The 14,048-nt window shown below is 43.6% G+C and overlaps 5 protein-coding genes across 5 annotated transcripts; 3 read left to right on the forward strand and 2 right to left on the reverse strand.

Moving 5' to 3' along the window:
• Positions 1-747: 747 nt before the first annotated feature.
• EAE97_011364 (uncharacterized protein) lies at positions 748-2,499 on the reverse strand. The gene is made up of 2 exons (XM_038881879.1): positions 2,283-2,499; positions 748-2,231 (listed from the first exon to the last, which is right to left on the reverse strand). Exons 1-2 carry the CDS (start codon positions 2,476-2,478, stop codon positions 961-963), a joined length of 1,467 nt encoding a protein of 488 aa, XP_038727288.1. The 5' UTR covers positions 2,479-2,499; the 3' UTR covers positions 748-960.
• A 789-nt stretch (positions 2,500-3,288) lies between these two features.
• EAE97_011365 (uncharacterized protein) lies at positions 3,289-3,936 on the reverse strand (the record flags this gene model as incomplete). Its single annotated transcript, XM_038881880.1, has 1 exon — positions 3,289-3,936. One exon carries the CDS (start codon positions 3,934-3,936, stop codon positions 3,289-3,291), a length of 648 nt encoding a protein of 215 aa, XP_038727289.1.
• Positions 3,937-5,945: 2,009 nt separating this feature from the next.
• On the forward strand, positions 5,946-6,251 carry EAE97_011366 (uncharacterized protein; the record flags this gene model as incomplete). Its single annotated transcript, XM_038881881.1, has 2 exons — positions 5,946-5,966; positions 5,994-6,251. The coding sequence occupies 2 exons, from the start codon at positions 5,946-5,948 to the stop codon at positions 6,249-6,251; spliced, it is 279 nt and encodes a 92-aa protein (XP_038727290.1).
• A 2,943-nt stretch (positions 6,252-9,194) lies between these two features.
• Positions 9,195-11,703, forward strand: EAE97_011367 (uncharacterized protein; the record flags this gene model as incomplete). Its single annotated transcript, XM_038881882.1, has 4 exons — positions 9,195-9,215; positions 9,276-9,445; positions 9,499-10,243; positions 10,306-11,703. 4 exons carry the CDS (start codon positions 9,195-9,197, stop codon positions 11,701-11,703), a joined length of 2,334 nt encoding a protein of 777 aa, XP_038727291.1.
• Positions 11,704-12,176: 473 nt separating this feature from the next.
• On the forward strand, positions 12,177-13,944 carry EAE97_011368 (uncharacterized protein; the record flags this gene model as incomplete). The annotated part of the gene is made up of 5 exons (XM_038881883.1): positions 12,177-12,413; positions 12,467-12,979; positions 13,037-13,389; positions 13,439-13,550; positions 13,633-13,944. 5 exons carry the CDS (start codon positions 12,177-12,179, stop codon positions 13,684-13,686), a joined length of 1,269 nt encoding a protein of 422 aa, XP_038727292.1. The 3' UTR covers positions 13,687-13,944.
• Between the last annotated feature and the right edge of the window lie 104 nt (positions 13,945-14,048).

Consider the following 14,048-nt stretch of genomic DNA (forward strand, 5'->3'; position numbering starts at 1 on the left):
GATTTGCTGTGTATAAGGAAGGTCAAGCGTGCATTTGGAATCGGAATTTTAGCGGACAGCAGATGGAGATAAGGAATGGACGCAGTGATGAGTGTCCAATGGAGATTGGCTTTTTGAATACCTCTAGCTAGGTATTGCATAGCGGGGGCTGGGATGTAGATGGAGAGATTAAATGAATAAATGGTTGAGGGGCAAGGGGAAAAGAGGAAAGAGGAAAGAGGAAAGAGGAAAGAGGAAAGAGGAAAGAGGAAAGAGGAAAGAGGAAAGAGGAAAGAGGAAAGAGGAAAGAGGAAAGAGGAAAGAGGAAAGAGGAAAGAGGAAAGAGGAAAGAGGAAAGAGGAAAGAGGAAAGAGGAAAGAGGAAAGAGGAAAGAGGAAAGAGGAAAGAGGAAAGAAATAATATAGATAGGTTGAGATGAGTATAAGATACCTCAAATGATGTTTATGAATCACTTTTACTTTTACTATGCTTTTGATCTTAATTTCTGGGCTCGAAATGCTTCCCAATGGTTCGGACGACTTTCATCTATATACAGATATGGAGTGGAGGGGGACTTGTTCAGCAAATCGACGAATCCGTTATGATAAATCGAACTCTGATCCATGTGAGAAATACCCGTTGTTCATGAATCAAGTAATCTAAACTTACATTTCATAAAGTAGAAATGTAGCAGCACAAACAAAAATACAACAAACGTTATATGAGTGTCCGATCTTGTATTATAGCACGTTCATGAAATGAATTCTGTGATTTTTGTTTATAAATATCTTTGTCAACGAAGACAGATTCTAGATTCTAGTCGTAGCCAAAGCCAACGCCATCCAATCCGGCATGCAATAAAGCAACGATACAATGCTTTCCGACCCTCCCATTTTATAACACTAGAAAATCATGTAGAGCTAGGTACCTATTTATACACAAAATTAAGCTTTCTTATTATGATCAACTAGTTCCGACCCTTTAGATAGCCCCGTATTGTGTGACACTTCCCTGACTTCGAAGGCCGCCCCTGGTAGGTTCTTCCGGCGCTTTGAAATTACCCTCCACTAAACTCTTAAGCTTGTTTGCCATAGTTTGGAATTTCTCCTTCGGCTTATAATCGACCGCAGGTACAAAGTCGGCAAAGCCGGTTCGAAACTCTAACTTCCTCACATTTCTCAGATGTTTCAAAGGTTTGAACATGCCGCAATCCATAAATACCTCCGTGGCGGCCATGTTAGCCTCAAGATCCGCTTTGCTTTGTTTGTCCTCCATTTCATCCAATGCATCTTCATCATCCGAATCGATTGATTCGGCATCTAAGTTAGTCTCGGCCGTGACTTCGACAAGTAGGTTGATGGTGAGCTTATTGACGACTGGGGATTTAGATAAGATCTTGAAAAAGTCTTTGACGAAGGTCAAACTTTTTATACAGTTGCGAAATCTGGTCTCGTCTTCAGAATGAAATTTTCCAGTCACAATGTCCAAGAATAATGGGACGTTCTCAGTATGATCCTCTTCTAATGCACAATCGAAGACAACCTTTTGAAATTTTGCGAATATGTGAGGCTCCACCCATCCACCCAATTCCTCTTGATCGTACTGTATGGTGCCATTTGGTAGTTTCTTAGCGACAGCTGTGAGAGGGTTGTGCCTCCAAGGATTCTGACCATACATGGTACCCAATCTAAAAATCTTGTCGTTGAAAAAGAAAAGGTCGTTGCAACAGATGACGACAGTGGCTTCAGTGAAAAACATGGCAGAGGCTTCTTCGTGTATCTGTTTGTTGACTCGCAAGATCTCAGGCCACATGCGGTATTTTGCTGCGAAGTCGCTTCCACCGGAGCTTGTGGAGTCTGTTTCCCACTTCCCTCCGTCCTTTGTTCTTGTGGCCGTTCCTCCATCTTCTAAGTTCACAACTTCAACATCGTCGGGTGCAGGTATTGCCGGATCAACTTCATTGAGAATCGACTCTGCTTCGGGATTCGACGGGAACTCTGGATCATCATCCGTTTCGATCGTACCTTGTTGCTCCGCCATTGACCACAATAAAGTTCCCAACCCGTCGATACCCCCCGGTCCATCATACTCTATCTCCATGTCTGAATTATCGCCGTCGAATGAAATCGTGTCTTCGTCGGTCCAGCCATCCGATGATGAACTATCGTCGGAACTTAAATGGTCACTCCTTCGCCCGACAAAAACGTATCGCACGGGAAGAATCAGATATCGATATATCTCTAGTCGAATCTCTACAATATTTATTAATCAACGCATAACAAATAAGCATGCAGAAATATCACCTTTGGGAAGAGAGAGAAGCATAGATGGCACATCAGGTGGTGGAATTGCTGCAGGATGATTTGCATAAAGTTGAACCTCTGGTGGTGGAGGCATTCGATTTCCAATTTGTCGAGCGTAACGGTTAGAGTCTTCTTTCTGATCACTAGATGACATGCCTATTCCAGCTTGCGAATCTTCGGAATCGTTGTTGGCCATTTTCGAACGCTAGAATGATGTTCGGTTGTTTAAAAATTTGGAGCTTGTGGATTGGAGATTGAAAATGATTTATGACCTCAATAAAATTCTAGATTATCGCGGGGTATTTTAGACTAACCTGCTTAGGCATCGCGTCAAATTAGTTGTGGATAGACGAAGGGGGAAATGGAAGAGGCCGCTTGTGAGTAGAGAGTTGAGAAGTATCTTCTTATGAGAGCCGTGATGGATGTCTCTATTTTGAATCTAATTGTGCTATCACAGTGGAAGTCTGCAGTTAAGTTTTGTATTAAAGAATTAGTTAACAAAGGAGATCTAGATTCTCGATGATAGTTGCCAATCCCATGTAGAATCGCATACACTCTCGATTTATCCTAAGCCCATACGCCCAGTATGGAACACATATTGGCTGTCATTTCATACATCAGCTTAACATGTACAGCCACTACGAAGTCTCATCTATTCTCATGCTATTGAAGGACGGATGAAGTCATTGTGTCGAATGATATGCCACGGAATGATCCCATCTCGTAACCCCTTTTCTGGAGAATGAGATGGAAAGGATATGTTGATCTAGACACTCAATGTTGAGACCGTGGACAACATCGATTTGCTAAGAATATAAGTCTGATGAGTTTCAAACATACTGTGATATTAGATTTGCAATGGCAAACTTCTTATCAAATGCACGTCAAACATGAAATCGATACAGACATGATTTTGCAAATCCACTCCACACCACGATCTCAAAGCGAACTATCTACCATTACCGTCGATGTAATAAAAAAGAAAAAAGAAATTACCCTCATTATTTCAATCTTCCTCATCAGCTTCCGTCCAGATACCTCCCTCGACTACCCCAAACTCTTTACCCAACCTCCCATGCACAAGCCTTACCCTTGGACAACACCAATCCGGTCTCTCTCTTCTCATCTCCTTCAACTCCTTCATGATAGTACTCAAGTAATGTCCTTCTGGCTGCCAAGAATTCAGATCCTCTCCTTGAGCCTCCAATTCCAATTCCTGTAACCCTCTCATCTTTGATATTGCTTCTAAATTATAATGACCAAAATATGCCCCATCCGAAACCACCAACTCCATTCTTCTTATTCCGTCGCGTTCTTCCCCCTCCAAGTAAGGAATAATCCCATCCGCAAGCTTTATGATGTCGGTGGTAAAGTTTATGTAGATATAGGATGGGGAATGCTGCGTACGGAAGAGGGGTTTATAGTGAGCGAGGGCTTCGGCGCGAGTTTCCTGGCAGATGTGTAGGAGTGAAGGGACGGGAGTTGGTGATTTGAAAGACTTTAGGTAGCGGCGGCGGGTTGAGATGATAGTGGCCTTTTCGCAATTTATCTGGACGGTGCGGGTTTCATCGAGGAGCATGCCATAGATCTTGAGACGAAGTTCATAGGGAAGAGAGGAGAAGAATTGGAATTCAGTCAATGGAGATGTTGCCATTGTGGCGATGCTTTGGTGTCAAATTCAAATTTCAAAAGAAATCAATTGTCATTGATTGTATAACTTTCCTTCTTGTTATTCCATACAAGAGCTTTAAACAAGTTGTAGTTGGAGTACATGTGCATTTGAGCTCGTAGATCCCCTCGCGACTAGGTATCGGATAGGTACGCCCCGGGTGTACCCAGTTATTTTGGTGGCTCGGGTGGATATTTCGAAGATCGGATATATCGGATATTTAATTATCCGACGGATCTCCTATCAATCTAGACAACCGCAAAATATGATATTTATATACTCCTATATCAATTGTGAAATTCATGTTTTGATAGTAAGAAGGTATGGTTTCTATACAGAAATATTGATATCTAACCATGACTAGCTTTGCAATTTAGCACTGATTATGAAGAGAGATCTGGGGATAAAAGCGCGAATGCTTATCAATGGTCCTTCTAAACACACTGAAAAGTTTAACGTCCTTCATCCTTTTCTTTACTCTTATTCAATCTATCCTTTACCCTTCACTTCTCATTAAAGCTACATACTCAAATGTGAGTGTTTTGAAATGGCTTTTGGCACCTGATATTTTAGCCGAGTGCTTCTATGTTACCCAGGGGTAGGAATTGATGCTGGGTCTCACGAAAGAGTCGCATCGTACAAGGTGGCTAAAATAAACATCAAATGAAATCGTTTCCCATCACACTGTTACCTGGCTAAGATACCATGCATTCAGCTCTCGGGAGCAGGCAAAGATCACAGGCATCATTGCGAGGATGGTACCACTTTATGCAACCTAAATACGTAGTGGTGGTTGCCCTTAACCAGACTGTCCGGCCGTCCCCTCTAACGTCTAGTCTAGAGCTCTTTCAAAGTTGCAGGGATTATTCTCAGCTCCTTGTATATTCAAACTGATTCTTCCGCGGTTTATTCTTTATGCTTCCAATGCAATGTCGACTTAAGTGTGGTCGGGATCCCTTTGATACAATATAAATGGTTAATATTGTAAGTACAATGTGGATAAGACCGAGAAATCCAGCCGAGTATAATTTCCAGCCTCACAGCCTTGCCTAGAGACTTCCAACCATTAATTCTCTATACTTTAAGTAAGTGTACTTACATGGGTCAGTTTGTGTTAATAGAGATTCTATAATTATACAAAAGGAATTATACTCGGTGCAGATCTCTCAATGTTAAACTCGGGGCCTAGACCTCGACTCTCTCTCCACTCGGGTCCCCAACTTCCACTTTTTTTAAGGAACTCCTATAAGACGGAACGCTTTCGACAATAATCAATCGACATATTTTGCTCACAGGGAGAACTAGATATAGCTAGCTGGGGAGAGCATGCGACGTTCTATGAGCAATTATTGGTCCATTCCGAAGGCATGTTCTAGTATGAGTCGCTCCAGCCGAGAAAGCTCCCCGCATATTAGACGGTTTCGTGAGCAAATACGGTGCACCGAGGCGGATTATAAGTAACTTCTTCATTTCTCCGACCTCTACAAAGAAGAGTTATCAGTTGGATGGATAGGACGATTCGAAATCTCGAAAATCTGCGACTGTCGGGCACTTTGCTTGGCATGTCAAGAATATGTGGACGGATAATACAACGTTGTCCGAGATGTCCAGAGCTCAACCCCACGATCCACAATTCGACTCATAAAAGGAGTTGGCCGGCACTTTCGTCACTACTTGAAGAATATCTTGGATCGTCTACCTGCTGCGCCGTTTGATAATACTTTCGAATTCCCATTCGTTTGGTTCATCGAGGCTATTTGGAATGTTTTGATTATCTGATTATCTTGGATAGTTTCATGTGTCAAACACACTCGATTCCCACAAAACTCGAAAACTAGATCCTGACATCTGATCACATCCAGTACCTCGGAGTAACTTAAATGGAGGTTGCGCCGTCGAAAGATCCATGCTCCAGTCGAGGAGAGGGGAGAAAAATGGATGCGTGTTCTGGAGTCCCTTCCTTCGAGTACTAAATATGAGCGCAAATCCATTGCATGCTTCACAGCGAGAGCGAAGTTTAACGATTAGTCTATGCCTAACAGTACAACGCTTCACATCACATCGACACAAATCAGGGCAATCTGGCCAGTTTGTTGTCAGGAAGAGTTGCTATCGACGCTGGAGATTCTTCAGGTATCGATTCGCCAATGACAGACAAGTGCGATGGAAGATTCTGCATCTGTGGTGAAGCTACTTGTTTACAAAGGTGCCAAAGTGGACCCAAAGATGGACCCAAAGATGATGCGATTTCGAGCAACACCGATTGGTCAGATGAAGACGTTTTTGCAGCATCGTTTTAGCCCAAAGTGTACGAGCCGCCCAATAGGAAACCTGGATATGCCTCCACGCGCTACACTAAACCGGTCATTTCGGAGCTAATCGAGGTACCAAAGTCAATTCTAAAATATTCAGTAGTGTATTCTGGCCCTACAGTTTATTGTCAAAATATCTAGATGTCGCTAGCAGTTGCTTCAAAATTAAACATGGGTTTACAATCCACGTATACCTTCGGAGAATCTCTAGGTAATCATGGAACTACCAGGTTTATCGCACTCGCTATGCTGGAAGCTTTTCTTAATCAAGAAACTTTGTATACCGAATACGGAATCCACTAATGCTCGATTGTACCATATCAGGATTGTTCTTCAGCACCCCGCATTACATTAGTAGTTCCAACAAACTAGGGCTTAGATGATTACCAATAATTTCTGATTGGAAATCATACCAACAAACGTTTTCTATTCCCAGTCGATACTAGAAGTAGGCCAGCGATCCCAAGATTATCCAGTGTATTAAGGCTTAGTCCGCCATACTTTAGCCTAGTAGGCCCGCGTCGATCCACTTTTTTTTTACACCAACGGTGCTTCTGCCCACCCACCGCTGGGAATCTGACTTGACTCTGCTCCTGTAACTTCGGTTGGATATAAAAGCTTTAGCTTATTCTCTTCTCTTATTTCCTACATTCTTATTTGCTACTCTTCGTCGGCATTCGCTCTTCAAGTCATCCTCCGTCCCTATTTCGGTCATAAACGGGAGGATCCCCTTTCGCTCCATGTTGCAGACAAAATTGTGCGCAGTTAATGGGTTATAAGCTGTCCGCAAGGCAGTCTTTCCTTAAGGATACAAGGAACATCATAACCTGCGTTCCGTAGGGCGCAATGGCTTGCAGACTGAGCTAGTATCCCATCTAGTTCTTAACCTTATTAAGCCGCATTTTTAACTTTAGCACAGCTGGAAAATTAAGACCTTTTCCGTATTAGTACTCTATCAGTACCTTTCTTTATATAAATTCCTATTTTGGTCTTCTAGCTAGTGCAGAGAGACAAAGGAGCAGAAGCTAGTGTTATGACCCTCTGCTGAGGTCACTCTCCAAGAAGTGGAGGTCGATCACGTGTAAATACCGTCTGTGCATGCATATGCAGCTTATGCAGATGTCGCTGGTCCCACACCGCATCCCTCCTTTCAATCCTACCCAAATACCAGGCTGGGTTGGATCCACGGCCAGCATACTGGGCCCGTTCGATTTCAATGCCCCTGTATCCCACCGTATGCGGTGCTGCAGATTGTTGACCGTCACCTACCTCCTCTCATCATCCCTTGTTTAAACAGTCGCCATTGCCAAGTCAAGTTCCGCAACTTCCACTTACTACCCCCACTTCAACAAATAGCGGGGCAGTGGGGGCTACCGGTAGCCCGAGAGTTGAAGAAACAGTAAGAATGACGGGGGAGCGAAAGCAATAAACTTTATTTCACTACTTGGGCAGGACATGGGGATGGTAAGGAAAGCATTTCACGTAAAAATAGATAAGGTAACAATGCGACTAAATGAAGCTCCTACTGATCTACAAGAAAATAGCCCAAATTGCAGAGCAGAGTTAAACATCAAGGGTGCAATAATTTGACAAAGTGACAGTCATGCTGAGACATTCAAGTTTATCCATTGATAGAAATAATGTCGAGGCGTGCTGCGGGAAGCACAGAAGCTTAATTTTGTTCAATCTCTTGTCTGTTGATCTGGCGCAAGCGCTCCTTCCGATTGGTAGCCAATGGCCGGCCAAGCCAAAAGAGTGGGTTTTCTCGGTTGATACTAAGAGAATCCTTCTCTTTAGCGATAACGTCAATTCGTGAATAGATCTCTGAGTGCCCTCTGCATTTTTTTTGCAGTACTATTTTCACAAGCACCGCTGTTGGCAGTTTTGGAAGAAGGGTTGTTGTAATCTGTTGAATGAAATATACTGTTATGGTTGGTTTGATGGAGGTTGATGAGGGGTCGATTAGATAGAAGTCTAGAATTAGAATAGAAATAGACCATTCAAGGGTTTACTAAGTTTGATACCGACACTAGAACCAATCTCACCGGTGAGAAAACGGACCATACGAATATATAAACTCTAGAACTTATTTCTTTCTACCCCTGGGAAATTATTCTGCCTGTCTGTCACGCAATTGGCTAATACTTTACGAGAAGTGGGATGCGACGGTTGAAGAAGCGCCAGTGACTGCCTCAGGCAACTATACTAGCTAATCCGCAATCCATGGATTCCGATCCTCTTGGCCGTATCACTGCAGCGACCCTTGAAAAGGCTTGATTACGGACAATCGTGCAGCCAAGATAAGGAGACGCGGAGAAACTCAATTTGGTATGTCGTTGAAGAACGATTGGAACATGAAGATGTCATATCGCTCGTTATAGACTGATAACTCGAGTTGATTTACAACCATACGACTAGTAGTGGTTCGAGAGTGGTTTGATTTGCAGCTGACGTGTGCTTATATTTGTGGTCACTTTTCACGTAAGACGCAACGATGTTTGCAGAAAGCTATAGCGTCGGCTTGTGTTACGGGTGGTGTCGTTTAAAGCCCCGTTAAACTATCGCTGTCTGAGTTGAATGCGACGTGCGGATTTCAAGGTTAATTCGACTTCTAATATCTTGCAGGTGGGAAAGCGTTATCCACACATGAGTTCTTGTGATAGGTCGATATTTTGCTGTTCTACAAAGCGAGAGAATCTCTGAGTAATCTGCGTAGAGAGAACTAGCTGCTGCTGGCAGTGCTGACACGAAGTGAAATCAAAACCCTTGACCAATGGCATTTGTAATTTAAGCTTACATGGGAATAGCGCTAGATCTTTCCCTTTTGCCTACAAGAAAGTTAAAGCCACTATATCATATCTTTATATCTATTTGGAGAGACTCTACCAAAGCCAAGTGAATTAGATCAGAATAGTCTTCGAATAACACAAAATGTCTAGCCATCAGAAAAGGGTACACATGAAGACCTCCATGTTTTTCGCTATACCACATCACCGCTAACTGAGCGAATAGAAACAAATTCACTCTGAAGACTCCGTTTCAGACCAGGCATGCACTCGCTGCCGTGAACGCAAGATTCGTTGTAGCCGTGAGCTCCCACAATGCAATAATTGCGAGCAAGACGATAGCGTGACATGCATTTACCAAAATCCTACCAAGAGAGTGAATCACCTGAAGTCGCTGTGAGTTACTTCACTGCTCTAAACAAAACGAAATATGTCTAATTGGTACTCAGATTTGACAGCGTAAATGGGGTCAAAGAGCGCCTGATCAATATAGAATCGCATCTCGGCCGCCTATCTAACAACATCGTGCAGAATATAGATCAGGATAACTCTTGCTCTAACTCATCGACCCGACAGGCATCTAGGGGTGGAAGCTTTGATGGGGAGGATGATGAAGATTGTCCGTCAAGTCTCTCCCCATACAGCGACGACTATGCCGACTTTCACGTCTTTTACAACCAGGCTGATAGAATCGATTATTATCACGGCCCGCTGTCGCTGTTTGTTCTCTGCAAGCAATTCAGATCTGGCGCCGTTTCTGCAAACGATACTGAATGCAATACTGCCTTACAGGATATGTTGCAGAATTTGTGTGAAAGAGCCGGTGTAGTCGAACCATTCCCGCCCTTTGGAAGCCAGCCCGTTATCAACCTCCTACCGAAACAACAATTCACCACTATTATTGGTCATTTCTTTCAGCATGTTGACTGTGCGACCGATATTTTTGTGAAGAGCAATCTCCTTTCCCAAGTCGAGCGTATATACTCGCATAATCGTGAGCCTGGGGATGATGTATGGGCCATCTGTTTTCAAGCCATTACAGTGCTTGTTTGGGGTATGGAAATTTCTGCCCAATCGGGGAACGGTCTATTTGGCGACTTTGCACGTTCATTCCTTCCGAGTCGAGCTGCGCTGGTCAATTCTCGATTACTGACCACGCCCAGACTTATCAACGTACAGACTTTGATACTTCTAGTATGTACAGGTTTAATTTCGTGTTGTTGGTTATCACACTAGCGAGCTAACCAATTGCACAGAGCGTCGCAGCACAACAATTTGACCCGCCGGGGTGGGCCGAGCTTATTTTCACCAACGCTTGTGGGCTTGCAAGGACCATGGGACTCCACCAAACACAAATCTTTCCTGACGAAACCAATACTTATGATACTTTGGAACGAGCAAAAGTCATACGGTCGCTGTACGTCCGGGACAAAAGCTTGTGCACTACTCGTGGTTCTGTTTCCTGGCTGCCGACCCACGATTGCAATATTGCTCCCCAACTAAGCGCGGCGATAGACCGCCATGTACCCTACTCGGACACACTGCAACTAGCAATGATCCAAGATGATGTGTATCGCTTGACGCATACAGCCTCATTTCGGACAAGTAAATCCAGAAAATCACAAGCTTCCAAATTATTGCGATCCATCGAACGCCAACTAGACCAATATACACAAAAGTATGGTATTCTGAATTGCCAGGCCTCTTCTTATAACCCCCGCCGGTCCATGCTGACTTTGGAGTTTCTGGCTACTCGTATACTTGCTTTACAGCACGGATCTGGGCAAAAACATGCCGAACAGTTACGTTCCGACGCAAGAGCCAGTTGCCTCTTATTACTGATAGCAAACGGAGTTCAAGATCCTCATATTATCGATACTTTCAACACTCTAGCTTGTCAGAAGATCGCTAATCCCAATCGGGACGAGAAGCCATCCACCATTGAAGCGAATACAGTCTCTTTTGCCAGTATACTCGACGCCTTCTCACTGCCAGCATTCTTCATACTACTCAAAGACCTCCTACGGTCCTCAGATAATGACCAAGTGTCTAATTCCGATCTCGATTTATTACGCAGAGTATCTGCCTGCTATGTAAACAGCACAGAGCGGATGCAATCTAACAGTTATCATCGCAAAGTCGCGTGGACATTCGAGCAGCTGCTTATAACAATCAATCTGATAAAGCATCCTGAGAAGCATCAACCAGTTTCCATGGCTCCAACAGCATCCATGTCTGATATGATAATGTCTCTCAATACCCAAACTGAAGATTTCTTCAAGATCTCCCCACCAGGCTCAATAGGAGATGGATCAGTTTTTTCTTTCTCACCACAACCTGCTGCAAGTACACCTTTCTCTTGGGATATTGGCTCATCTGTCCCATCATCGTTAGGACCATATACACCTTTTGGCTCGGCAAACTCAGCAGATGCCTCAGATGCTAGTATATCAGATCTACTCAACCAGCTGAGACAAAGCGGTGCTGACAGTAGCCCGGAACAAGCTATGACATGGCCTGAGCTGGCATCTGAACTCCCTAGGAAGCGTTTGCGAACTCACGAAGAGCCAAGTGTTTCAACAGAGAAGAATGGGACAATTCATATGACTTTCAATCCTCAAAGCAAAACGTTTTCTTCGACCAATTTAGTGTAGTAATATAATATAAATTAATCCAAATACCTCTCTACTGAACACTAAGTGAAGCTTCAATCACTAGAGTAGTTTCGCTACCTAGAACTACTACCAGCCTAGCCCCCTACTTTCTATCACAGGTATTCTGCGGCAAGAACTTTAAAAATTTAGCATTGCATCTTGACAGAATCGGAGTTCGGCACATGAATTTCCAATTTTTGATAGATTTGCTCCGTTCAGAAGTGATATTTGTGTGAACTGAAACTCGTGCAGGGAAACCCCAAAACGTCCAAAAAGAGCCGTTTTGAAAATAGCTGTGTAGCCCGGCCGGCCGAAGCGGGGAATTAGCCGAAAAGTGGACGGCCGAGCCCCGATTCAAACTAGAATGTCAGACTCCTGTTGACACTTCAGTGTAACCAAGAATACATATAGCATCATCGGGAGCTCATGCTGCAATAGCCAATTCCACAAGAAATCCCACGTGAATATTCAGCATGTCGTCTATCAAAGAACTCAGTGAAAGAATCGCCAGAAACTCAGCTATTGTTGAGAAATGGCTGGTTGGCAAGAATTCTAAAGTGTCTTTCGATCAAGATGGGGAAGATGAATTCCCCGATACTGATGGTGAATCTGAGATTGAAGCAGCACGGATGGCGGTTATAGATGACACGAGTGCGCTTCACGACTTGTTTCTCGGTCCACGGGAGGTTCTGGCTCGGGTTTGGGGTGCTGTAAGTACCATCGAGAATGATGTGAAGCTTGACATGCTAAGATATATTTCTAGGCCCTTGACAATGCAGCTCAACAAGTCATCTATCACTTTAACATTCTCCCAGCAATTCCGCTAGATGGTGGAGCTACTTATGCAGAAATATCTGCAAAGGTTGGTCTGTCCGAAAGAAAAGTTAAAACGGTTGTGCGTAAAGCAATGTTGAATCGAATGCTGCGAGAGGATGTTCCAGACCATGTTGTTCATACCGCATCGTCAGCTCTGCTATTGCGAAATCATAACATGATGAATTACTACGGCTTCTTCGTTGAGCAAATGTTTCCTGCCAGTGCGAAACTAGCCGAAGCGCTGGAGAAATATAAAGACAGCACTGCTGCACAGGATACAGCATTTGGTCTTGCATTTAACACGAAAGATGGCTTGTTCAAATACCTCGAGCAAAGCCCAGAGTTGATGGCTCGGTTCGTCGGTGCGATGGAGGGTGTTAACAAGGATCCTAGCCAGAGTCAAAAGCACGTTATAACGGGATATCCGTGGACAGAGCTTGGAGAGGCTACTGTTGTCGATGTAGGCTTGACTTGTGTCCCTGTTCCTGTTCTGAAAAGCTAACTTAGATTCGTGTAGGTTGGTGGCTCATCCGGGTTCTTGAGTGTAGAACTTGCAAGAAATTACCCGAAGCTAAATTTCGTGGTAGAAGATTACAAGAAAAATGTTGAGCAAGGAGCTGCACAGTTGTCATCCGAATTGACCAACCGAGTCAAGTTTGTGCCGCATAACTTTTTTGATCCTCAACCGGTAACGGGCGCAGAAGTCTATGTTTTGCGGCATATCTGTCACGATTGGTCGCATGAGAATAGTGTCAAAATCATTCGTCAAATTGTACCGGCCATGAAGCCTGAAAGCAAGATTCTGCTAGTCGAAATTGTCGTTTCGCCATCGAACAGACCAATGTCTAGTATTGCAGAACGATACCTGCGGTATGTTTTTCACTTCGAAGTCAACCATTCTTTGCTGATGTTTCACTAGAATTAGGGACCTTAATATGGTTCAAATGCTAAATGCACAAGAACGAAGCGAATCTGAGTGGAGTGAGATCATCACCGAGGCAGATTCTAATCTTGAGTTGACACGCATTATCGTAAGCATTTCTTCAATAGTACATTCCGTAATCTGATATGAAGACATACACAATAGACAGTACTGACTTCGTGATGTTGCAGACGCCCAATGGAAGCACAGACTCAATCATTGAGATTTCGTTGAGGAAGAATTGAGGTAGAAAATACATTGATGACAGCTTTTTCGTTGAGGCTCTCAACATAGCGAAGTATTTGTGGTGTATAAATACAATTCATAGTGGTTCTGGTGATGACTAGAGTTTACGATGGGCCGAACTGTAGTACGATAACCAGAAGCTTCCAATCAATAAATCACCCAAGTAGCTTGGAACACCTGATTCACTTCGGATATTGTACTGATTTTACACATTGCGAACTTATGTCCGACCTGCTGGCCTGGATCATTAACCAACCTGTTGGTGAATCAATGGAGTGATTCTCAAGAGCCGGAACAGTCTTGATCTCAACCTAATAGCCCGACGGTAGATATCTCCACAACTTAAGCTGGTCTATTTGAT

This window comes from Botrytis byssoidea (genome assembly GCF_014898295.1).
Source record: "Botrytis byssoidea strain MUCL 94 chromosome Unknown BBYS_036, whole genome shotgun sequence".
NCBI lineage: Eukaryota > Fungi > Ascomycota > Leotiomycetes > Helotiales > Sclerotiniaceae > Botrytis > Botrytis byssoidea.